Consider the following 27,587-nt stretch of genomic DNA (forward strand, 5'->3'; position numbering starts at 1 on the left):
TTTCCTAGCCTTCATAAACTGGTTTAGTTTAAATGTGTCTGAAACAGGAGGCTAGCCCCAGCCTGGTGCTGTTTGGCGCTGTCTAATGAGTCAGTGGCCTCGTTTCACTCAATGAATCACATTGTCCAAATCTCAGATTGAAGACTGAGCTCTTGCTATGGATGATGTAACTGTGTCTCAATCCTGACGCACCACTGCCCTACATAGTTTAATTTTTTCTTGTCTCAAAACATACCAGGTACAATATTGTGTGAAAACAAAGTGTTACTGAATGGATATAAATAATATTGCCCCCCCCTCATGACTCCGACTGAAAATTCCTCTTTAGAACTAAAAAAAAAAAGTGTATATTTCTCAAAAGGAGTGAATGTAAAGGGCGTATTCTCTAAGTTTAGGCCATATCTGAGACAGAGCTAAATTAAGAATGGTAGGTTTCATCAGAATACCGGTGGAAAAACTGCAAGAAAATACTGCAAAAATGGCCAATAGTAAGTGAGCATCTTCCTGTAATTAACTCTATATAACATTAGAATAAACCCAAATAAACAAAGTCAGTGGCAAGTCAGTGAGAGTGTCTATCTATTTTTAACTCTATAGAACATTAGAATACTAAACCCAACTTAGCATAAATTTAGTGGTCAGTGAGAGTGTCTGCCTGTAATTAACTCTATATAACATTAAAATAAACCAAAGTTAACATAAAGTCAGTGGTCAGTGAATGTCTGTGAAATTAACTCGATATAACATCAAAACAAAGCCAAAAACATAGTCAGTGAGAATGTCTACCTGTAATTAACTCTATATAATATTAGAATTAATAAACCCAAATAAACATAAAGTCAGTGGTCAGTGAGTGTCTACCTGTAATGAACTCCATATAGCATTAGTATATTAAACCCAAATAAACATTAAAAGTCAGTAAACAGCGAGAGTGTATACTTGTAACTAATGCTATATAACATTCTACAGAATAAACCCAAATATGGCTGTATTTCTACTTTGATTCTACAGAACTTTGGCACCACCTAGCACATAAAACAAGAAGTGCACACACAAAAAAAGACCAGAACACAGTGTTTGCTTTATAATCTTTTCATTTAAATGTGATATTCAGCTTGTTTATCACAGCCAAAACTACACTTGGTGAATTCGCATCATATTTCTAGGCTACTAAGCTTAGGATAAAGCGCAAGTGACAATACATACACCGATGAGCCAAAACATTAGGACCAGATAGTGCAGATAGTCATCCGTACATGACCTTAGGAGGTACATGTGGTATCTGAGAGCAGGACATTCCAGAAGAAAACAGGACTCATCAGACCAGGCCACCTTTGCAACTGTTTTTCTGAGGTCCAGTCCCTTGATTACGCAGTGTAGCAACCTCCTACTGTACCCATCATTAACCTTGGGCGAACTGTGCCACAGTAGCCTTTCTGTTGGTTCCACCCAGAGAGGGAGGCCTTTGCTGTTCTCTCACATATTGATGAACCTTGTTGCCAGTTTTTGATTGGTCCCTACTTTGACCATTTCCTCGGAATAGTTCCTCATCCCAGCTGACCAGGAACCCCCTCAAGCCTTGATAGGAGGAGCTTTTCAAAAGATGTTCTGACGTAGTCGTCTGGACTTTAACTTCAACTTGGCTGAGGTCTTCACGCTGCCTGTTTCTCCACATTCAACATGCCGATTGTCAATCAGACATTCCAAGAGATTCTACACCTTTACATGCAGCACTGTTACATGATGATCAGCAATATCCACATCATCCTAATGTCTTAATGTTTTGGCTTATCACTGTACACAAAAAAAGTGTGTTCTACACACCACAGCAGCTCTGGAAGTGTCCCCCCAACCCTCCCCTCCCAAAGTTCAGGTGTAACCGTGATGTGAACCTTGTCCAACACACAGAAATATGATCATCAAATAATCACAATCAAATTCATAATTACTAGGAATATACACTAATTGACAAAAAATAGAACGCACCAATTCAGTTTATACTGTGTTTTTGAATGTAATGATGATGTATTAGAGAGATTGCAAAATTAGAGTAAATGGATTAATATGTTTATTGGGTAAAGCTGTTGGAAAAATCTGGAGGCTCTACTATCTAATACCATACCCTGTTGGAGCCTCTATCCTGGATATAAGATGAGATACGGTTGGGCATAGAGTGGCTTTCCTGGGAAACCCTTTGCTTTGTGTTTGGGTGAGCATTATCCTGCTGAAAGAAAATGCTGGAATCAGTTGGAAGTTCTGGCATGAGAATCAGTAACACGTATCTGCATATCAATGAGCTGTTAGTGTTCCTCATTTCACTACTAGGGGTGACTGACTCTTGTATTTGATGCTCCCCAGATTATTAACCACACCAGCAGTTGGGGCTCCACACCAAAGGTGATACCTCCATGCTCAAACTCAAAAGCCACTGATGGTGGTTGGCTGTCTAGCAGTCAACACCAGCAGGTCTCTCACCAGGGGGTACACTACCCAAAATTAGCCTCAATAAGAACACACCTGTAATCATTTGTAATCTTGCATATTCGCCTGAGCTACAACTGACTTTAGAGTTTTAAAGCAACCTGTGGTGCGTTATTTTTATTTTTTGTAAATGAGTGTAATTCATAAATACTTCTACACAAATATCGTTCAGCATTGGAATACTCTGTACTTCCGTAAAAGTGGAGATACTATATATCGGCTGGTTCTTCAACACCCAGAGTTCACCAGCCTTCTAACCACAACGCATAAATCACAGTTATATCGCTAAACATTTAATTTGTGCTTCAATAAAGCAGCTTCACCACAGCTTCAGCTTCACTGCGTCCAGCATCAGTGTGAGCATGTGATTTGTGCTTAGTCCTGCATAAATGTTCCTCATCGAGGAATTCGAGAATTCGCCGAAGTTCGAGAACATGTTCCGATCGCTCAGCTCAGGTCATGAGTTCAGAGTTCAGAGCTGAACACGCCCACATTTATTCATTGGAGTTAATGGGTATTTGGCAGATGAGCTGAGTCAGCTGTGTTTAATATAGTGCACACTGTATCACACTCGTGTCAGAACAAAACCTTTTATCTCACTGAGAGCAAGAATGATCATTAATAACAATTAGATGTGATGATTGGTTATGGACAGTGCGCTTTAACGTATTCAAAAGCTCAGCATTTCAGCTATAATATAACTAATCAATCAACAGTTGTGGGGCTTCTGGTTGGCGCAACTGTCTAAGCGCTGTATCAATCAACAGTGATGCGACAGCCATCCGTCAGTGTCCAGGCATCCCAGAGAGCATAACCAGCATCGCTCTCTCTCCATCTCTCTCCACCAATCAGACCAGCCCGTGTGTTGGTCAATAGAACTATTGCAATATAATCAATCAATCAATCAATCAATCAATCAAATAAATCAATCATTGAGCCAGCCTTTTAATGCAGGACCTCAGAACCAGCCAGTCCAAAACCTGAGACCAACATAACCCAGACCAACACCACAATAAATACCTATAATTTTCATAAGTAATAAAATAATTTAACACTTAACAAGAAAATTGGTTAATCATAAATATAATATACTGTATAATATAACAACAAAGCATGATACACCTATAATAGGAGCCAACGATTGGGCAGGTACTACCAATGCTCTTGCAATAGCAAATATTGGCTTATTTGTCTTTTAATGTTTTTTTATATATAATGGTACACTGACATTCAAAACAAAAGTCACAGGATATGAACTATAGCATCATGTGACTTGTCTTCATGAGCACACTGGCCAGTGTACAGTAAACCTCACATACAAAATAAACACACACACTTATTTTATAACCTATACTTTATTATAACTTATACAGGTGTGTGCTTTCCAAGCCGTCCCCTGAGGTAACACTTTAAGATCATTTTTCAAATTATGGTACTGCTATCCCATGACTTTTGGCATGTCAGTGTATAATACACTCAGGCCCAATCCCATTTCAACACTTGTCCACTCCACTTATCCCAACTCCTTTGTTTTGCGTGTTCACGTCTAGGGGTAGAGTGCCCTGATTCTTGTGGCCTATGAGCATCACTGGCAAGATGATGCAGCACAAGCAACCAAAGAAACACACAAGTTTGCGTATTTTCCTTGTTTAAAATGATGATAATCACACTATATTGCCACAGTTTAACGTGTAGTTTTAATGTTTTATGGCCATTTTCTTTATAACAAGCATGAAAAATTGCTTGTAGTTTATCTCAGAAGCTACTGAGTTAGCTTAATTTCCCGTTCCACCTTAAATAATGCAACATACGGCAGAGGCTAAGCTAATCAATGCTAATTTTAGCTCTTTATCACAAAGAAATTAGGGATTGGACAATATTAATGAATTGCTGGACAACCTGCCCCCTTTCTGAAGACATACCTTAAGTGAAGTTTACTAGTTAACCAGCAGCAGTTAGGTTGCTGAACTTTATCGCTTTACTGCTATAATGCTATATCTGTATCAGGCGCTTGAAGGGTTTCAATTCTTTTCAATTTTTTTTTATTCCTCTTTTAACTCTTCTGTTCTATGGGGAAGAAGGGTTACACTTGAAATTGGGATTGGGCCTTAGAATGGAAGTCAATGGGCTTCACTGGCCATTACACTTATGAGCCCATGTTTTTTTCAGTAAATTACATTTGTTAAATACAAGAAATTTAACTTTGCCTTGCCTCACATGAATATCCTTCATCCTAATACTTAATTACATCTGACCTGATCCAGCTGGTTCTTAGTCCCACAGTTTTAGATACAGCCCAAAAATAAAGTGCTGGAATCTGCTCAAATAAATATAACCCATCTGCCACACACACCCACACCCAATCACACCACACACCCCAGTGATGATGTATGATACACTGCTAAACAATGATGTGTGTAGTATTCAGATCCTTGAGACGCCTCAGATTTGGAGGCACACACACCACACACACATACACACAGCAGCACGTTGTGTATCCAGTGTGTATTCTGTCTTTATCCTGGCTCTGTGGGGTATTAGTGGTCCTGTGGGGAAGTCAGGCTAACCCCTCAGTAGATGGACGGACACTGGCTCCAGTCCTGCTTCTCTTTGGACTCCCAGTATCCCCCTCTGTAGATGAAGGTGCTCTCTCCGTTGTCCGGGTCCATCCTCTTCTCAAACCACATCGGCCGATACCCCTCCACCTCCCGACCTGCAGACAAGAGAGAGAGAGAGAGAGAGAGAGAGAGAAAGAGAGAGTGACAGAGCATTAAACAACTTTACTACCTCCTGTTATCATTACCTCTGTGGGCGAAGTCTCCCTATACTTCACACTGATTGGTTTAATCTACAGTTACAGTAGATACAGAATCACCAGCACCGTAATCTGTTGTCCCCATACTGCTCTGTAATTAATCTACAGTTACAGTAGATACAGAATCACCAGCACCGTAATCTGTTGTACCCATACTGCTCTGTAATTAATCTACAGTTACAGTAGATACAGGATCACCAGTACCGTAATCTGTTGTACCCATACTGCTCTGTAATTAATCTACAGTTACAGTAGATACAGAATCACCAGCACCGTAATCTGTTGTACTCATACTGCTCTGTAATTAATCTACAGTTACAGTAGATACAGAATCACCAGCACTGTAATCTGTTGTACCCGTACTGCTGCATGACGCTCCTGTACATCACTGACTGTGGTGTGTGGATCGTTTACCAACTGCTATTTTGGTTCTGTTGGGTTTGTTTGTGTAACTCGTACCCTCCTCCAGAGCGATGTTGGCCTGCGCCTCCCTTGTCCTCCTCTCCAGCCTCTGTCGCTCCTCCAGCCTCTGTTTTTGGGCGTTTGCTTCGTCCCAAAGCCCCGCCTCCATCAACCTCTGATCCGGCCGCAGGCGGCTGTCGGTGGGAGCCACGCCCTCCTCGGGCTCGTTTAGAGTCAGAGCCAGAGAGGAGAAATAGTGCATATTCTCCGCATTCTCACTGAGAGAGAGAGAAAATAGTGAGAGTGAATAGATGTTAATAGACTAATGGACTGATAGTCTGTTTTTATCAGTCTGTTGGGTGGTTTATCTATTGGTTTATCTGTTTGGCTATTTATCAGCCTATTAGTGTATCAGTCTGTCAGTTGGTCAGTCTATCTATTGCTTTGTCAGTCTATCATCAGTCTATTTATTGATATAGTGTATCAGTCTGTCAATTAATCTATTGGTCTGTTGGCCTATTTTTTTGTCTATCGATTGGTATCTCTATCCATCTATCTATCTATTGCTCTGTCTGTCAGTCTATTGGCATAGCTGACAGACTATTAGGTAGACCAACAAAGAGAGACAGAAAGATACTTAAACAGATAGATCAACAGAGAGAAAGTGAGTCAATAGACATAGAAAGACACAGACTATCAGTTTATTGGTCTATTAGTGGGTTTGTCTATTGGTTTAACTGTTGGCCTATTTATCAGCCTTTTAATTTGGTCTGACTATCAGTCTGTCTAACTATTGAGCTGTCTATGAGTTTATTGGCATTGCTGACAGACCATTAAATAGACTGACAGTTAGTTATACAGATATATCGACAGATAGATATATATGCTGATACACACAGACAAAGATATATTCCCTGAAAAACCATTGCCAATAGAATATGATTAACATAAGTATAGTTAAACAAACATTAACATATTGACATTACGGCAAATCTAATGGGGTTTGATTGGGGAGTTGATTGGGGAGCCGAGTTGGTTGAGGAGCTGGGGATGAGTTGGGGATGAGTTGGTTGGGGAGCTGGGGATGAGTTGGTTGGGGAGCTGGGGATGAGTTGGTTGAGGAGCTGGGGGTAAGTTGGTTGGGGGGCTGGGGATGAGTTGGTTGAGGAGCTGGGGATGAGTTGGTTGGGGAGCTGGGGATGAGTTGGTTGGGGAGCTGGGGATGAGTTGGTTGGGGAGCTGGGGATGAGTTGTATAAGGAGCTGAGGATGAGTTGGTTGGGGAGCTAGGGATGAGTTGGTTGGGGAGCTGGGGATGAGTTGGTGATGATTTAGTTGGGGAGCTGAGGATGAGTTGGTTGAGGAGCTGGGGATAAGTTGGTTGGGGAGCTGGGGATGAGTTGGTTGGGGAACTGGGGATCAGTTGGGGATGAGTTGGTTGGGGAGCTGAGGATGATTTGGGGATGAGTTGTTTGGGGAGCTAGGGATGAGTTATTTGTGGAGCTGGGGATGATTTGGGGATCATCCAACCTCCTTATCTAACTAATGCAGCTGGGGATAAGTTGGGGGTGAGTTGGTTGGGGAGCTAAGGATGAGTTGGTTGGGGAACTGGGGATCAGTTGACTGGGAAGCTTAGGATGATTTGGGGATGAGTTGGTTGGGGAGCTAGGGATGAGTTGGTTGGGGAGCTGGGGATGAGTAGGTTAGGAAACTGGGGATCAGTTGGGGATGAGTTGGTTGGGGGGCTGAGGATGAGTTGGTTGGGAACTGGGGATCAGTTGGCTGAGGAGCTTAGGATGATTTGAGGATGAGTTGTTTGGGGAGCTAGGGATGAGTTTATTGTGGAGCTGGGGATGATTTGGGGATCATCCAACCTCTTTATCTAACTAATGCAGCTTTTGTCACTGAATGCAATCAAATCCTCTCATCACTGCTTCAAAATCTAGTAGAGAATCTAATAGTTACTTAAACAAAAGTAAACTATTTGTAATAAGTCTTGAATTCAGAAGATGCAACAAATAAACAGGTGTCCAATTACTTTTGTCCATATGGTTTATGACAGCAGAGAGAGACAGTGAGCAGATCTTACGGTAGGGGGTATTTTTTCCACAGCAGTTTGGGGGGCAGGGTTTGGTAGACCGTTTTTTGTTTGACCTCTGACCCCACGCAGCCACGACTGCTCTCCACGATCTTAGCGCTCTCCATCTTATCATCCCACGTTCCTGAAAGGATGTAGTGAGCCAAGCCATCACTCTCCGCCACCACGCCGGTCACCTGCAGAGAGGACACACAGGATGAATGGATTCATTCAGAGCAGTGATCTTATTGTAGTTCTTCACAATGACCACTAGAGTGCAGCAGTACACTGTCACATTAATAGATGAAATGATGGGGAATAAAACAATAAAAATAATAAAAAAAAGAAGACAAATGAATCAGTTCCAGGTGTGAGTTTTTACCTTGCGTGGAACATCCCGGGAGAAATAGCTGTAAGGCGAGAATTTGAGGTGGCAGGTGTCCTTGGTTCTGCGGTTCACAATCTCAATATCTCCAGACTGAAAAGAGAATAAATAGCATGTTGTACCCATACTGCTCTGTAGTTAATCTCCAGTTACAGTAGATACAGAATCACCAGCACTGTAATCTGTTGTACCCATACTGCTCTGTAATTAATCTACAGTTACAGTAGATACAGAATCACCAGCACTGTAATCTGTTGTACCCATACTGCTCTGTAATTAATCTACAGTTACAGTAGATACAGAATCACCAGCACTGTAATCTGTTGTACCCATACTGCTCTGTAATTAATCTACAGTTACAGTAGATACAGAATCACCAGCACTGTAATCTGTTGTACCCATACTGCTCTGTAATTAATCTACAGTTACAGTAGATACAGAATCATCAGCACTGTAATCTGTTATACCCATACTAATGAGTCAGATTTCGACCTTTTTTTCCTTCGTCTATTGTTTAATGGGTGATTATAGCCAGACTTAACCTCCTGTAATTGATCTTGTATAGTCTGAATCATCATAAGAAGTGTTTTCACACTGCAAACCAGGGATGCACCAAATTCTGTGGTTCCCTGGTTTGCAGCATCTTTAAGACCTGCTACTTTGTATCAGACCAAACAAAAAAGCCAAGATCCGGAACAAACACAACCTCTCAACATACAAAAACTGTTATAGTATAATAGAGGCTGCAGAGAGACGGAATAAGAGAAGGAAATAAGAGAGGAAAAGAAGCAGGAAGGGACAGTAAAGAGACAGATGGAGGAGAAAGGACAGGCTGAGTGCTGAAGATGAGTCACGCTGTACAGTCAGCAAGGAGATGAAGCTCCGACTGCAGAGGAAGAAAGTGCTGCACTTTTCCTTCCTTATTTGGAGAGACAGCAACCAGCACATATACCAGCCTCTCTCCATTTACCCTGAAGACCACACTAGTGCTGTACACACCTGATACACACCTGACCGGTGCATATGTGAGGATGTGCATAATCTCTTGATAAGTGACAGGTAGTGGAGAACATTCTCCCAATGTTAATATTTTTTTCTAATGTTAAACCGGCTGCATGTTGTGGAGTTCTCTGAAAATTGGATTTATTATTTTTTTAAAGGGGACATATTATACCTCTTTTTACACAAGTTGAAAAGATCTTTGTTCCATACAAAACATGTTCATGAAGTTCTTGAACTAAATAACTCTCACATAAAGAGATTTCACCAGTTTCAGTCCCTTTTAGAATATGCTGTTTAAGGGCTCTGTCACTTTTATGCAAATAAAATGTTTGTGTGGCGCTATCAAATATACTTCTTTTTAATTGAGCTAAACTGCTGATAAGACACAGTTTAATCTGATATATTAGCCAGATAATAAATATACTGCTATGAACAAACACTGTCTCTGCTGCTCCATGCTGTTTACACACTGAGCGCAATATGTGCAGCATTCACTGCTCGTAGCTGCACGGCTCTGTTTACTACCAATTTACTTTTTAAAAATAGCCATTAAAAAACAAATTTAAACATACATGTGTATGCAAAGTAAATTTAAGATTTTTTTCCTTAAAAACTGAGAAGGAACATGACAACTGCATGTAAAAAAATTACTACAATAAAATTAAATATAAAAACTGCACAAAATAAATAAAGGCCACACAATTAGATATTTAAATTCTCTGCATATCTCTGCATTTAGATTATATTAGTAAGTACAATATAAAAGATGAAGAAAAGTTCAGATGAGCATTAACTATTTTTAATATTAATCTTACATTTTTTAAGTATTTATATAGCATTCACTGCTCGCACCCGCACAACTCTGTTTACTACATGCACATCTGCGCTGTAACACAGAATCGTATTGCTATATTTGCTTTCTTGCTCCCGCCCCAGACAACTCTGACCAATCGGAGGAGACAGTGTGCTCGTGTGGGCAAGCAGGATTAATGTGAACACGTGTGATTAATCGCAGTTCATTAATTGTTTTTTATCGATTGACACCACTAATTTATAAATATTCACCATCAGTAGTCCCAAACACAAACCTGGTCAATCCAGAGTTTGCCTACGATGATGTTGTGAACGGTGGACGTGACTTTACTCCAGACATAGTGATTCCCACTGGAATGAAACAGCAGGTGGATATTACCTGTAGCAGAAATATAAAAAAAAATACATATGGAAATATGGAAACCTGACTGGAAAAAAATGAGGGAATCTTTTACAGCGTGGAATATAAATAATTTTAAATAACTTTAAAATAGTTTTAATTGTAGCAAGTGAAAACAGCACAGTTCATATATTGTTAATCAGATGTAATGTGTGAGACACTGACCCAGAGGCATGATGGAGATGTATTTCCCTCTGAACTTGCTGTCGATGGTGATCTCCTGCCACAGAGTCCACCCACGCTGAGACATCACATGATGGGCAGCTGCAGGCGGATGGTGACTCACCTGGGGAGAGAAAGTGATTATATATGTTCATAGTTCATTCATAGTTTTAATGTCTTTAGTGGGAATCTACAACGTACAGTACCGTATTTTTCGGACTATAAGGCGCACCGTATTATAAGACGCACTATCAAAGAACGCCTATTTTCTGCTATTTTTCCATACATAGGGCGCATCGCATTATAAGGCGCGTTAAGTGACACTAGAAAGGGTGCCTATATCAAAGTGAACAGGGGTGGCGCCATGTTTCCCTTCCCCCACCGGGGGTGGTCGCTTGCCGGTGGAGCGTCTCAGTATATATAAAATCTAGCTCTTTCAAAGTCAAACGAGTGCTGGATATTAATCTACACAGATTCCTCTCCTGAAAACTGTTTATTTGGGTGAGTAACGTGCTTCAGTTTATTTACAGTAAGCTTAGATTTCCAGATGTCCACTAAGGCTTGCTGCACCAGTGTTAGCATAGCTATCCGCTAGCACGCTAGCTAGTCACCTAAACTAGTAAAGTTAACCCAAACTTAAACGACAGCGTTACACTGAGTAATCCTGCGTGTTCTGGTAAGACAGTGAGATATTAGCTAGCGATTCGTCCCCCGTAGCTTGTTTTAACACTGTAAACAAGCAGATTACAGGCTGATAAAACTCACCTCTGAGAGAGTTAGCGCTTAGCATCTAGCTAATGCTAGCCAGGCAAAGCAGCACAGACTTACAGGCCGATAACTCACCTCTGAACGGTGAACGCTTAGCGATTAGCATCTAACTCTAATAATACTGCTCCAGCAGTATTAAAAGTGCTAAATTTAGAAAATACTGATCTCTGAACAGTGAAAAAGCTAGCTAGCTAAGCGGTTAGCATCGAGCTAATGCTATTGCTGCTCTGCACGGAGTGTGTGTTTACTGCTCCTTACACCTGACGGGTAAAATTTAGATAATACTGATCTCTGAACAGTGAATAAGCTAGCTAATGCTATTTGCTGCTCCAGCCTCGGAGCTGCACGGCTCTGGACTCTGTATAGCACTGAAACTCTGTATAACGCTGCACGGAGTGTGTGTTTACTGCTCCTTACAACCTGACGAGTAAAATTTAGATAATACTGATCTCAGTGAATAAGCTAGCTAGCTTAGCGGTTAGCATCTAGCTAATGCTATTGCTGCTCAGCCTCGGAGCTGCACGGCTCTGGACTCTGTATAGCACTGAAACTCTCTATAACGCTGCACGGAGTGTGTGTTTACTGCTCCTTACAACCTGACGAGTAAAATCCATACAAAAGGCGCACCGTATTATAAGACGCACTGTCAATTTTTGTGAAAATTAAAAGTTTTTAAGTGCGCCTTATAGTCCGAAAAATACGGTAAATAGTTATGAAAATAAAGAAACGCACTGGTATGTCCAAAACTTTGGCCTGTACTGTACATAAATATATACATAAATATAAATGGTAAGTAACCACAGTTTCATTTGTAATGGCAAAAATCTGGTATTATTACTGATCTAACCTGTTCACAGATGGAGCGGTAGCCGCTCTCCTCCAGCCGGTCCAGCTCGAACGTCTCCCCCAGCAGGGGGTTGAAGGGCTTCCCGGTGCGATGGACGGTGGTGGAGTAGGAGGAAACGGAGAACGCAGCAACCAGACACATCTGCTCCAGAGCGCAGGAGCAGCGGGCAGCACGGTCCAGCAACTCACTGTACTCCAAATCCTCCGTCAGACGCTGCAGCATCGACAGCGGCTCGTTAAAATTCACCTGCAGGAGAAATAAATGGACAGTGGTAACACCCACTAGTCAAAAGTTTTAAAACACCCCTATTTTTTGTGCTGTATGACACAGACAAACTGCTTTTTATTTTATCCATATCTTATTAATGTCTTTATTACTGTCAGACATCTACCATTTTTCTTGCACTGTAAGGCACACCAGATTTATAAGGCACACCATCAATAAACGTCTGTTTTCTGACCTATTTTATATATAATGTGCACCGAATTATAAGGTACATTATGCAACACTAGTAAGGCACAGGGGTGTCACCGGAGTGATCCAACAAGCCAGGGTGATATTAGCTAGCGATTCGTCCCACGTAGCTTGTTTTAACACGGTTAATGTGCTGGCTATAGTCCAATGATAATCACCTCTGAGCAGTGAAAGAGCTAGCGCTAAGCACGGTTAGAAAAATTAAAGGATTTTAAGTGCGCCTTAAAGTACAAAGAATATGCTAATTTGTTTCTTTACTGCTGAAACTGAGACTTAGTCCAATGTTAAGCTGTTGCCATGTGGGTCAGCCAGACGTGACTCTTCCTGTACCAAGAAAAAGGACCCAAAACACCAACATAGATATCGTACAGGCATGGGGATCTTGGAGAGCTCTTTGCCAATGCAGTTTTTCATGATGCTCCACAGGTTGAGGGAATAGTTTGGCTTGTCTGGGATGCGGCTGCGTCTGCCTCTCCGCTGCTGCAGACCGTACGAGCCAGAAGTGTCCTAACACACACACAAGACAACAGTTTGTCATTGATTAAAATCTATTTTAACCTATTTTAATTTTAACAGTGCCCCCCTGTCCATTCCCTGCTAAACAGGAGTGAGTGAATGAGTGAGTGAACTTATCTTATATAATCTTATATAATCTCCATAGAAAATGGATTTTAAATATAAATTCTGCTAATACTAGACATTCAAATACATAAGAACTCACATTGTCTTCCTGACCCCAGTCACTGGGCATGCTTCCAGATATGCTCTGGTTTACACTCCCACCTGAATGTCTAAAACACACAAACACACATTAGTTTTATTACTTATTAAAATGATCACAATCATACAATTTTTGACATCATAATATGAAATTCTTGAGATTTTTTAAACAGTCACCCGTGCTGTGTGTGGTTGGATGCGGGCACAGTGATGAACGCAGGCGAGTCCTCCATCGCATCAAAAAACTCTACATCCTCATTCTCATCACTGGTGTCCACTTCTCCTGAACGCTCAGATCCCTCTGAAATAACAAATACATAAGTTTACTAAGATTAAAATGCAGCCTACCACAGTTCAGCTCCACCCACTCAGTCTACAACTGGTTAGCCCCAACCTAATTCAGGCTACAACCGGTAAGCAGCAATCCAATTCAGCCTACAACCAGTTAGCCCCACCCCAATTCAGCCTACAACCAGTTAGCCCCACCCCAATTCAGCCTACAACCAGTTAGCCCCACCCCAATTCAGCCTACAACCAGTTAGCCCCAATCCAATTCCGCCTACAACCAGTTAGCCCCAATCCAATTCCGCCTACAACCAGTTAGCCCCAATCCAATTCCGCCTACAACCAGTTAGCCCCAATCCAATTCCGCCTACAACCAGTTAGCCCCACCCCAATTCAGCCTACAACCATTTAGCCCCACCCCAATTCAGCCGACAACCAGTTATCCCCAACCCTGTTCAGCCTACAACTGGTAAGCCCCACCCCAATTTAGCCTACAACCGGTTAGCCCCACCCCAATTTAGCCGACAACCATTTAGCCCCTACCCCAGTTCAGCCTACAACTAGTTAGCCCCAACCCTGTTCAGCCTACAACTCGTAAGCCCCACCCCAACAATGCCTACAACCGGTTAGCCCCACCTTAATTCAGCTTACAAACGGTTACCATCACCACAATTCAGCCTAAAACTAAATAACCCCACCCCAATTCAACCTACATCAGTTTTCCCCTGCCCATTAAGCATATAGAAGTTTTGCCCTTTTGGCCTACATCAGTAATGATTTAACCATAGAGCCTTCATTATTCTAGCTCTGCCAATTTGACATACAATGGTGTAGCTCCATCCAGTGGTGCAACCTTCTGCATTTTTGCTCCACCCACTCAGCCTACAGCTCCTCTGCCCCGGCCCCTTAGCCCAGAATCAAATCTCGCCAAAATCTGCTTTTGCATGTTTTTATCGGTCTGCAGTGTTTTCACAAACATGTGGAAAATATAGGTGAGAACATGAGGCTTGGCATCAAGCAGTAGATTTGATGCAGAAGCATACATTTTGAGAGTGTGTGTGTGTGTTGTGTGTGTTTTGCTCACGCGTGTGGGTGCTAGGCGCCTCCCTCCAGGCTCTCTCCAGGCTGTTGTGCTGTTTGGCTAGCTGCTCAATGGTCTCCTCCAGATGGTGGCGCTGTTCTCTCTCATACTGCAGCGCCTTCTGCCACCGCCGGCTGTGCGCCTCCGCTAAATCCACAAAGTCCCGGCAAGCCTGAGCCACAGAAAAGCAGAGAGCAGCTAGAAGACGTTAAATGCAATTTCTTATGTATTAAATATGATGCGTAATAAAAGTCATATGTAAAGTTTTATTTAAGATAAGATTCACTAATAATCGTCTGAAAGGTGAATGAGAATTTGTGTAATTGATCTGTAAGTGAAAGGGATAAGGAGGACTCACATTGATCATAGCATTAGAGGTGATGCGGAAGAGCGTGGCACGCTCGTTGACGGTCTTCAGCTTGTCGTTTCCGTCGCTGGGGCAGCGCAGGTCCTCCAGTTCGCTGAGGGAGCGCTGCAGAGCCGCACCGTGCTTCCCAATCAGATCATTACACGTGCTCAGATCATCCAGCTTACTGACCAGAGTCTTCAGAGCGGCAGGGGTCAGAGCCCGGTCCGGCTGGGCCACCAATACCTCGTCACCAGAGTCATCTGAGAGAGAGAGAGAGAGAGAGAGAGAGAGAGAGACATACAGAGAGAGAGACAGAGAGAGAGATACAGAGAGAGAGAGAGGGAGAGACAGGCAGGGTGATGCAGGTGCTGATTAAGACCAGCAGTATGAGATCATCATCATTCCCACGCTGAGATACACCAGCCCTGACGTCAGCGTTTAGAGCAGAACTTACAGAGCATGGGTGTGTGTGTGTGCATTTATGTGTGTATGTGTGTGTGGTGTCAATGGCTCTGCAGTGCTGAGGGGACGAGTTAGAGAACTTTATAAATAGCCGCAGAAGAGCTGCAGTCTCACACACTCACGCACACACACACTCACACAAAAACACACACACACACACAGTAATAATGAGTACTTCTGTGTAGGAGTTAATCAATTAAGGTTGAGACACAAAGTAAATACAGAGAAAGACAGAGAGAGAGAGAGAGAGAGAGAGAGTGTGAGAGAGAGAGAACGAGAGAGCGAGAGAGTGTGAGAGAGAGAGCTAGAGAGCGAGAGAGTGTGAGAGAGAGAGCGAGAGTGTGAGAGAGAGAGCGAGAGTGTGAGAGAGAGAGAGCGAGAGAGTGTGAGAGAGAGAGCAAGAGAGCGAGAGAGAGAGAGAGAGAATGCACTATACACTAGAGACAAGAGGGTATAGATGAACTGGAATGAACACACACACACGCGCACACAGACGATCAGAACTCTATGAATGAACACGGTTGCCTTGGAAACAAAAAGGCCGACACAATCAAGAAGCCGAGCTATTTTTAGAAAAAGAAAAAAAACGGATGACGCAGTTCACTTATGCTCATCTCTCTCTCTCTCTCTCTCTCTCTCTCACACACACACACACACACACACACACACACACACACACTTACATGCGCGCACTTACTCACGCGCACACGCGCACTTCAGGAGAAGTCAGAAGGATGTAGTAGGAGAGGCAGGAGTGGAGGAGAGTAAATGTGGCAGTAGAGGAGACAGGAAGAGATTAGGAGAGTCAGAAGTGGAGAAAGAGAGTCAGTAGGAGAGTAGGAGAGGCAGGAGAAAAGTAGAAGGCAGGAGTGAAGGAGAGTAGGGGGGCATGAGAAGAGTAGAGGAGGGAAAGGAGTGGTGGAGAGTATGAGAGGCAGGAGGAGAGTAGGTGAGGCAGGAGGAGAGTAGGAGAGGCAGGAGTGGAGGAGAGTAGGAAGGGCAAGATGAGAGGCAGTAGGAGAGGCAGGGGCAGGAGGAGAGTAGGAGAGGCAGGAGTGGAGGAGGGTAGGAGGGGAGAAGAGGAGGAGAGGCAGAAGTGGAGGAGAGGAGGAGAGGCAGGAGGAGAATAGGAGAGGCAGGAGTGGAGGAGAGGAGGAGAAGCAGGAAGAGAATAGGAGTGGCAGGAGTGGAGGAGGGTAGGAGAGGCAGGAGAGGCATAAGTGGAGGAGAGGCATGAGTGGACAGGAGGAGAATAGGAGAGGCAGGAGTGGAGGAGAGTAGGAGAGGCAGGACTGGAGGAGAGGCAGAAGTGGAGAGGAGTAGGAGAGGCAGGAGAACAGTATGAGAGGTAATTGTGGAGGAGAGTATGAGAAGCAGGAGGAGAGATGGAGAGGCCGGAGTGGCACTGCTGACGACACTGTTGAGGCACATTTTCTGTGTGTTTAGAATGGCACTGCTGAGGTTATCACTGAATAAAATGGCACAGCTGAGTTAAATTTACTGTATGTTTATAATGGCACTGCTGATGTAATGACTAAATAAAATGCACAACTGAGGAAAATAATAAAATAATAATAATAAAATTCAAATGACTGAATAAAATGGCACTGTTGAGGTACATTTACTCTACTGTATGTTTAGAATGGCACTGCTGAGGTAATGACTGAATAAAACAGCACTGCTGAGGCAGCAAGCTGGCTACATCTAATGAGTGGTGATAGCTGCAGCATCCCAAGCAGGAAAACAACCAGGAGGACACGGATTAGTGTGGATTCTCCTGAGAGTGGAGATTAGAGCAGAGTGAGAAGTCCTCCAGGCTGCTCTGCTGACCCATATACTGACGAAAGCAGAGTGTGTGTGTGTGTGTGTGTGTGTGTGCGTGTGTGAGAGAGAAAATGTGTAACACACATTATCACTGTTTAGACCGACCCTGCTTTTATAGCTCAGTATCACTATTTTATTGCAAATTTATGAAATTAAATAAATTAAATAAAGTTTTTCATGCAGTCAACAAACATTTAATTATTTTACTGATTAATGCTTTTTTTTTATTTAGCAGCAAAAAAATGTGATTGAAACTGAACAAAACATTGCACATCATCCAATATGATTACTGCAATTCTGTACATTGCAATACTGATGCAGATTACTAGTTACTATGGTGATGCTTTTTTAAAGATGAGCCATTACATTAAAACTACTGACAGCTGAAGTAAACACCACTAATGATCTGCTTTCAGAGCACATTAGGCAGGTCTAGTGGTGTGTTCCTGGTATGAACAGCAGTGTGGGGTATTGGTGAGTGGACTGGTTTGGGTGGGTTCAGGCTGGTTCTGCAGAACCACAGGAAAAACAGTTCTGCTTCTGCTTTAATAACACACTTACTGCTGTTTATTTAAACTGGGTCAGATAATGTGTGTGTCACAAGCAGAGTTGCACACATTACACACACACACACACACACATATATAGAGCCATTAGATTGCAGAAACTTCAGGGCATCGCCCAGAATAGAGCAGAAAATCTCAATACAGACACAACAAAGCGTAAAATGCGCATGGAGGAGGGGGGGTAAAGAGGGAGAGAATAGAAGAGGACAAAGAAAACACGCGTGCACACACACACACACACACACACACACACCTATATGAAGGTCACCTGAGAATTGATCAGATCACCTTCATCCATCCTTCCTGTATGAGTCATCACCAACCACACCCCCATACAGAGAGAGAGAGAGAGAGAGAGAGAGAGAGAGAGAGAGAGAGAGAGAGAGAGAGAGAGAGAGAGAGAGAGAGTGCGAAAGGGACTGAAAGAAACATAACAGAGGAGAGAAACAAAGCACAGTAAGCAAGAGAGAGCAAGACAAAGAGCAAGAAAAGAAAGAGTGTAAAAGATGTATGCAAAGAGAGTGTGTCTGAGAGAGAGATAGATTAAAAGATTAAAAAACAGAAAAAAAGAAGAGAGAAAACAAAGTAAACAGAAAAAGATTGTGGGAGATAAAATCAGGAGACAGGAGAGAAAAAAACAGCTAGATCTATATATAAAAATATTAATGGAGGGAGAGAGGAAGGGATAGAGAGAGGTAGAGAGAGAGAGACATCGAAGTTTAGCCAAGAAAAAGCATTAATGAAAAAGTGTGGGAGAGCGAGAATGAAAGAAAGGTAAAAGTGGGTGACAGAGAAAGAGAGAGATATAAATATATATATATATATATATATATATATATATATAGAGAGAGAGAGAGAGAGAGAGAGAGAGAGCAGTAGCTACAATCCAATTTGGGCATCAGGCTGCTTAGTTATTATCACTAATAATCTCATTACCCACAAACCCTCCAGGAATCACCAGTCACCTGTCGTAAACATGTACACACACACACACACACACACACACACAAACAAACGCACAGCGCACAATAAAGAAACATAAATTCAAAAAACTATATTTAATCAAGATAATCAATTACTGATCGCTGATCTACAGGTATTCCACTTTTATCACACCTCCCACTAAACACGTGGTTACTCACAATACTGCCCACTGAGTGGGAGTGTGTGTGTGTGTGTGTGTGAGGTGTGGTTTGGGGTGCCCTGTGATGGACTGGCAACCCTGTGCAGTGGGTATTCCCTAACTGGAAAGAAGTGAACAAAACGATGGATGGATGGATTACTGCTCAAATATGTATACTAGAATAATATATATATACTATTAATACATGACAAAACAATGAAAGACGATATCAAAGTGGAATGTTACAAAAGGAATTCTGGTGTTTTTCGAGGAGTTTTGGGGTTAAAACATAGAATTGTAGAAAACATTTAAAAATAATTTAAAGAACCAATTTAGAACACCCTATTCTGGTTGAAATTTGAATATAAATACTAAACAGATCTTCAGTCCAATTATAAACTGGAAGAAATATTTTACACAGCAAAAACGATCGGCACTTTCTTTAACTAGAAGTTAAAGCAAAAATATTGTATTCCAAATTAGTTTGGAAAGAAATATTATAAAAAGAGCAAGAGCAAATATTATACGTATATACTGTCACTCTCAAGCAAAACCGTTCCGTAATTTCATGATAAATGGACCAAAAGAAATAAATGGCTAAAATCACTTTATATTGAATTCTATTGAAAGCTCTGCTCTGAACTTCAGCTCCTAAACCCAAACACAGCACTCAGCTGATCCAGAACCACCGCTGTGAGCAGAACCGGTACTCACACTGACGCCGCCGAGCCCGAGAGAACCGGAGAACTCACCCGCCGAGAGAATGTGGATCAGCGCCTCCTCACCATGCAGCCTGCACACTGCCTTCTGCTGCCCCGTCTGCGCTCTCTCTCTCTCTCTCTCTCTCTCTCTCTCACTCCCTATTCATCTCTCTCTCACACATACTCCCCCTCCCCTCATGCTTTTTCGCGCTCTTCCCTTATGCTCTCTTTTCTTTCTTCCACTTTCTTCCTCTCACTCGCTCTCTCCATTCTCCCTCATTCTCTTTCTACTCATTCGCTATACCTCTCTCTCTTACACATACTCCCCCTCCCCTCCTGCTCGCTTTTACACTCTTTCTTCCTGTCTCTCTTCCCTTCTGCTCTCCATCTTTTCTTTCCTCCACTCTCTTCCTCTCACTCACTCTCTCCATTCTCCTTCATTCTCTTTCTACTCACTTGCTATACCTCTCTCTCTCACACATACTCCCCCTCCCCTCCTGCTTTTTCGCGCTCTTCCCTTCTTTCTTCCCTTATGCTCTCCCTCTTTTCTTTCTTCCACTTTCTTCCTTTCACTCGCTCTCTCCATTCTCCCTCATTCTCTTTCTACTCACTTGCTATACCTCTCTCTCTCACACATACTCCCCCTTCTCTCCTGCTTGCTCTCGCGCTCTTGAATTTAGTTCAGTTCATTTCCAACGATGCTTTATTTGCATGACTGTAATAAGAAACGCTATTGCCAAAGCATATAACAGAAAACATAAAAAAAACCCCGAAAATTACATAAATACATTTTAGAACTGTACCATATTGTATCTATTGTAATTATCACATCAGGGTAATTCTTTTTTACTGTTTTAAGCAAAAGAAAATCTACACTGTTCTCATTTCCCATTATATTTCTACTAGAGACAGATTATATCTGTCCTGTATCATTTATTTTACTTTAATTCTGGATATATGGAGATATTTGGAGTGCATTATTATTAGTATCATGACATTCTGGATCATTGACTTCTGTTACAAATATGATAATTCAGTGTTTTATCATATCTGCAAGAGTATCGTTATAGTGAACATAACATAAAATACTGTGATATTATTTTAGGACCATATTGCCAACCCTTAATACAATTACAACAACATCCTCTCTTTCTTCCCATGTTCTTTCACTCTTTTTCTTTCTTTCACTTTATTCCTGCCTCCCTCTCTTTCCCTAATACTCTCTCTCTCTCTCTTTTAGTCACTCGCTATACCTTTCTCTATCTCTTACACATGCTCCCCCTCCTATCCTGCTTGCTTTTATGCACTCTCTCTTCCTTTCTGCTCTTCCTCTTTTCTTTCTTCCACTCTCTTCCTCTCTCTCTCCATCGCTTTTCGATTCTCCCTCATTCTATTCTCTCTCGCTTCTTCTACCCATGTTTGTTCAGTGCTCTCGGCTGTGTACGATCACTGATCAAGGTCAAAAGGTAATTTCTGTGATGTCATGACAGAAATTGGTATATGGTCCTGAATATAAATGCAGCCATATAGGAATAAAAACAACATTAAGAAAAAACAGGCAAAACCTGCACCATTGCCAACAAAAATGTGCAAATGCACACAAACACAAACACAGCATGTTTAGTTTTCTCTACAGAACTACCACCAATAGAGTAGGACCCTGATGAGTTAATAAACATGAACCTATAAGAATGGCACCATGCCTAATGCCAGGCGTGAACTTTAGGGTTATGAAGCCCCAAGCATTAAGAACAGAATGAAAGAGCCCCATCCAATACTTTTGCATAGGATGAGTAATGACTAAGGTGCCCTTGTTGCAAAATGCAATCAAATTCTCACAGCAACGCTCCAAAAAGCCTATTCTTCCAAACAGTATACAATATAGACAATTACTTTAACAAAAGCAGAACAAACTTTACTAGGGCTGGGCAATATGAGAATATTTTACTGTATGCTCATAAATTATGACAAAAATGTTTAATAAATGTATTTTTTTTTATTAAACAAGGTTTAATTAAACAAGGTGCAGCAAAACTATATAAATCATTATTAAATATTAGATCCACTGCTGGTTTATTCTGTTTGCGAGTCAAACACACAATAAATACTGAAATATAATAACTTGCCATTTGCCAAAGACTTTTATACGGCTCATATTGTTATCAGAATCATATTATATCGACAGAAATTAAGAAATATATCTCTCTATAACTTTAAAGCAACTATTGTTCAGCACCTCCAGGAACTCCTTATTTCAAGACGCTGAGAAAACTATTCCAGGTGACTCTCCCTCATGAAAACACTGAGATTAAAATCTTACCAAGAGTGTGCAGATCTGCTCGCAAATATTAATGTGATAATTATTTCGAAGAATCTAAAATATAATTCTAACATACTCTGGTTTGTTTAACACTTTTAGTTTACTAAATAATTCAGCATGTGTTCCTGTAGAGCTTTAATATAGTCTTCAATATTAAATGTACAATGTAAAAAAAATCATGAAAAGGAAGAAAACACGCAGAATGAGAGGGAAGAGATGATCTAGTTACCCTTTAAGACGAGCAGAATGAGGTCATAAATAGAGCACACAGCACTATAACAGAACATCCAGTCTGTTCCAGAGGGATGGCTTATTGTCAGTTACTCACAATTATCACACACACAGACAGACACATTGCCATAATTGCGTCTAAATTTAAACACAAGCATCCTGCCTGGACTACTTCCCCTACCACAGCTCACTCTAGAAGCTGAACACCCGCTGCTCATTGAGCTCCATTGGCTACCAGTTGATGCTCGCATCAAATTCAAAGCTCTTACTATTGCCTACAAGGTGATGACAGAACAGCTCCTTCCTACCTGCACTCGCTCCTGAAGGCTTAGGCTACCTCCCGGCCGCTGCGCTCCTCCAATGAACGCTGCCTCGCTTTGCCAAACATTCACACAAAGCAATCCAGACTGTTCTCATACAGAGTTCCCCAATGGTGGAACAAACTACCTTCCACTACCAGATCAGGAGAATCTCTCGCTATCTTTAATAAACTCCTGAAGACAGAGCTCTTCAAAGAGCACTTACTCTCTTAACACCTCTAACACACCAACTACTTCTAACCTCATTTCCTTCTTCCCCTCCTTCACTTCTCTATCCTATTATTCCCCTTTGACCTCCTTTTATCCCTATCCAAAGATGTTTTACCTTTAAACTTATTTTACATTGTACTTGACTATTGTAAGTCGCTTTGGACAAAAGCGTCTGCCAAATGTAATGTAATGTAATGTAATGTAAAACAGCAGCATGCAGAGTATTAAAGTTCTTTCTTCTGTCCAACGCCTATTTTCTCCACATCCCCTTTCTCCACCATTCACTTCATCCATCCCTCAGCCAAGCTCCCCTCCTGTCTGTGCTGGAAATAATGAATTAGCTCCAAGAACTCATTCAGAACCCTCCCAGTGAATAGCCCCACTCTGCTGCTGATTCAGAAAGAGTTCTGCTGAATGGGATTGGATTTTGTGATCAAGCCTTGAGAATGAGAATCTGCAGAGTTTACAGAGTTATATACAGAAAATGGGTTCTTCAAGGGTCCTAGAGCAAATTTGACAACTCACATAAGCAGTTTCACTGAAAGATGGAAAGATAAATGTGCTAATTATCAATATCACACAAATATCAATAATAATATGCAATCTATTTGGGCTGCACGATATTGGAACAACTTTACATTGCATATGTTTGTTTTTTGACGATATTTACCACAATATTAAACAATGCAGGGTGCATAACCTCACCCGCCCTGCCCCCACCCGCGTGCTGTCTCGCGTCCGGACGATTAAGATTAGAGTCAGCCCCGAGCACTCAAAATCAGAGGAAAACAGCAAAACAACAGGTAAAAGGTCAATTAGAGCGTTTTTCTGTGATTATTAGTGTGAATTTAGCTGTAACTGGAAATATCTGCGGAAAACTGTGCTGGACTGAGGTGCACAGCTGTCAACAAGTGCGTTTATAAGCACGTTCCCAACCATGTGAATGGAGGCCATATTGTCACCTTGCGTTTACTCCTGTAGGGGGCCTCACACTCCCCCTCGTGCTTCTCAGGCAGCAGCAGCCTGTTACTTAACAGACACAGAGACAGCGCTGTGTATCTACTTCTTGTGTCAAAAATCTAAATATTGAAACATGACTTGTTTGGTTTAATTACCTTAGGTGACCTCGCATGCCCTGCGATGACTATGCTTAAACGATATATCGTGCAGCCCAACAATCTATGCTGTTATTTCTCTGCTTAAACCTATCCTGAGATTTGATCAGATTGTCTTAGGGATATAAGGATAAGAGCAGCTCTATATGAGATTACATTACAGAACTCTAGATAGAACTACAGAGCTTGAGCAACTCAAAACAGCCAGTGCTGCAACTCTTACATGTGTGCAGTATAGGCTAGGCTAGGCTAGGATAAGCCAAGCTAGGCCAGACGGGTTTTTTTTAGATTTTTCTTAAACTGTGGAATGGGGAAGACTAACACTCTTTACCGGATACCCTTTTTCAGAGTGCATTACTCAGTCCAGTGCAGATTACACCCAAATTGCCCGCATTGCCAAGAAAGATGCACAAATGCACATACACACAACACAGCATGTCTAGTTTATCTAGAGAAGTACCACCAATGAAATAGGACCCTCATGAGCTAATAAACATGAACCTATAAAAATGCCACCATGCCTAATACCAGGCAAAGGCTAGATGGGTATGAAGCCCCAAGCATTGGAATGACAGTTAACTTAATATAAAGACTATGATGCTCTTGTTGCTAAATGATCAAATCCTCACAGCAATGCTCCAAATGCCTATTCTTCTTGGACATTATACAGTATAGACAGTTACTTCAACAAAAGCAGAACGAACTTTACTAGGGCTGAACAAAATGGCAATATCAAGCTCAGCCCTAAACCTATACATCACCCAGTGCCCCTCCCAAACTAGGCAGCAGCCCATGCAGGGCTCCGCCCCTCCATTCCCCACCAATAATAACCAGAATCTGACCCAAATCTGATCCCAGAAGCCACCCCCTCCACCATCCACCTCGCTCTTACCTGAGTGGTGCATCATCTGAGTGGCGTTTGCTTTGGCCTGTTGCAGCGCAGACACCCAGCGCTGAGACTCCGCCTCCGAACTGGCCTTTAGGTGGTAGCTCCGCCCACCGCTCGTCAGCACCAGGTGACAGTTGTCCCCCAACTCGATGTGTACAGTCGCCAAGGAGATGGTGGCTCGGCAGGTGTGTGCCATTTCGGCTTGAGTCCTGAACACACACACACACACAAACACACACAGACACGTTAACAGTAATTATTCACAACAGAAGAAGAAACACACTCAGGATATCATTAAGCTTTTATCTGCTGCTTCACTAAAGCCCATTGGTTCTGACTGCAGGCCCGATCTCAGCACTATTCAATACACCATTAGAATAATGATACCTAAGGAGTTCTTCAGGGTAAAGAAAAAAAAAACATCCATCTGCTGTACCAATATGACAATTTGCAGATAAAGTACAATATTTTGTCCAATTGTCAAAAGATTTCAATAAATTATGTGTATTCTACCGGAATGTCTGTAAACATCATGATATCACAATTTTTTTGTGTTTATTTAGTATAAGAACCAAAACCCTTTTAGCAAATACATGGTTCTTTATAACTGTTGTTCATGTTTTGATGTTTGAAGAACCAAAGAACCAACCTTTATAGCAGAACTGGAAAATATACCTGAAAATATATCTGTTTATCGTATATGATATATATCGTATCTTGATCAATGTTCTTATCATATCAACAATATGCATCACACTGGCATAACTGTACATTTCACTACAGAGATTAAAAAAAGCCTGAACCATACAGCCAGTGCAACTAAGCAGAGGATCTCCAGACCTAAACCCAAAAGCAAGTGTTTAGAAGGAGCTCAAACCTGGTCAAGAACTACATCTGTAACAAATATAAAGCTCTACTTGAGTAAAAAGGATTAAAATGTTGATTAAATGAGTTATATTTATTTACTATATCTGCAAATTGATTGATTAACCCGTTCAGACCTGAATTATGTGCAGGTGCTGAAAAAAAAAATAATAATAGTTTTTAAAAAGTATAATTATAATGCTTTTTTCTGTCTGCAGTGCACACAAAAGAAGACAAATATAAAATCTATATTAACAATAAATCCAGTTAACTAAAATAAGTAACTACTTTTATGTCTATTGGATTGTAAGACTGTGATTAACATTATTATTTTAGATTTAATAATCTTGACCTTTTCGTTCACAAGCCATCCCTATATACAAAAATAAACATGAAAAAAAGTGTTTTATTGGCTTATAAACTTTTTCTTTGTCTCGTTTATAGTCTATTCTGATTAAAACAGGTCTCAATTAGTGTTATGTGCAACAAAACATTTTAAAAAATAAGGAAATAAATGATGTCCATTGTAATGGACGCAGGGTTTAAAAGGGTTAAATTTATATAAAAAAAAATATATTTATCATATGTATAAAAACATGTTGATAAAGTGTTAAAAGTTGATAGCAGGTTTAAACACGAAGCTGAAGTTGGAACTCTCCGTTCCACCTTAAATGGTGCATGCGCCAGAATGGAAGTGCTGCACAATTTAAGGTGGAACGGAGAGTTGCGGGAGCACGCAGGCTGCTGTCTGGTCCTCGTGGTTCGAGTACCTGTAGTAGGACAGCAGGCCGTTGCTGAGGACGAACCACCGCCGCTGGTACCCCTTCAGATAGTTGGTCCATTTGAGCAGCCAGCCCCGGTGCGTGTCCGGGCTGCCCGCGTGCCCCGCGGAGGACGTGGGAGACGGGAGGATCTTAACGTGTCCGTTCATCTTCATGCGTCCTGCGCTCCGGCGCTCCTGCAGCGGGATGCTCCTCCACCTGCTTCGGTGTTATCTACCTCCTCCAGCACCTCCAGACCACCACCGCTGCTGCTGCTGCACCGCCACCCAGAGCCACCCCCTACCCCTGAAACCTGCCTCCTCCCGCCGCAAGGGGCAGACCAACATCTGCCGGGATGCGCAGAGGATGGGAAACACGGCGCAGTGACGTCACCACATCCCACTGATACTCTTGGATGCTGCTGTTGCATCGTGACGCAAGAGAGCAGATTTATCACATGTATACTTATTTACACAGTGTTACATCATAAACTGGAAAAAATGTCTTTATGTATTAATTATTATTATATAAGCATTTAAAAAAGGTGCAAAGTTATTATTTTTTAGATGGAAAGGCTTTTTTTATTGAAAGACGCAAGTTGCAGTTCAAACATCCTCCACACGAGGGCGACAAAAGCGACCAAACAGAGAACTGCACGCTATTATATTGTACTACTGCTATATTAGATGTATTACACTTTTGACGTAAATATATTACTTTTACAATCTTTTACTGAAGCTATACTGTATGAATATTAAAGCTTAGTAAATACAGTACGAATTAAACGTTTGGACACATATTTTATTTTCATTTAATGTGTTCTTGCTTTTATTCTTTTACATTGCAAATTTAATATTAAGGTTTGAATGGATTTTGATAAAAGACAAGCTGCAGTTACAAAGTTTGCACTTTAAAGGTTTGGGCACACCTCTCAGTCAATGTGTTTTCTCTATTTTTATAATATTTTCGCAAGTTGCAGTTCCAACTTCGTCCACTCGAGGGCGACAAGAGAAACCGAACAGACAATTGCACATACTATACAGAATTATTATACTATTTATTGAAGCAATTTATAGTACCAATCAAAGGTTTGCACACACCTCTTCTCAGTAAACGTGTTTTCTTTATTTGTATGATTTTT

At 41.6% G+C, this 27,587-nt stretch overlaps 1 protein-coding gene across 2 annotated transcripts; it reads right to left on the reverse strand.

Annotated features, from left to right (window-relative positions):
* Window positions 1-1,076: 1,076 nt before the first annotated feature.
* On the reverse strand, window positions 1,077-26,835 carry LOC103042173 (oxysterol-binding protein 2). Of its 2 annotated transcripts, none has more exons than XM_022681161.2 (14): window positions 26,456-26,835; window positions 24,825-25,030; window positions 15,070-15,320; window positions 14,715-14,883; window positions 13,523-13,628; window positions 13,347-13,416; window positions 12,995-13,132; window positions 12,152-12,397; window positions 10,540-10,660; window positions 10,250-10,353; window positions 8,157-8,252; window positions 7,787-7,971; window positions 5,756-5,976; window positions 1,077-5,194 (listed from the first exon to the last, which is right to left on the reverse strand). In XM_022681161.2, the coding sequence occupies exons 1-14, from the start codon at window positions 26,620-26,622 to the stop codon at window positions 5,052-5,054; spliced, it is 2,223 nt and encodes a 740-aa protein (XP_022536882.2). In that variant the 5' UTR covers window positions 26,623-26,835; the 3' UTR covers window positions 1,077-5,051. The 2 variants fall into 2 exon arrangements, with proteins under 2 accessions (XP_022536882.2, XP_022536881.2); XM_022681160.2 differs by having other exon boundaries at window positions 13,523-13,646; window positions 26,456-26,832.
* Window positions 26,836-27,587: the final 752 nt, after the last annotated feature.

This window comes from Astyanax mexicanus, chromosome 20, assembly GCF_023375975.1.
Source record: "Astyanax mexicanus isolate ESR-SI-001 chromosome 20, AstMex3_surface, whole genome shotgun sequence".
In the NCBI taxonomy this organism is placed as follows: Eukaryota; Metazoa; Chordata; class Actinopteri; order Characiformes; family Acestrorhamphidae; genus Astyanax; species Astyanax mexicanus.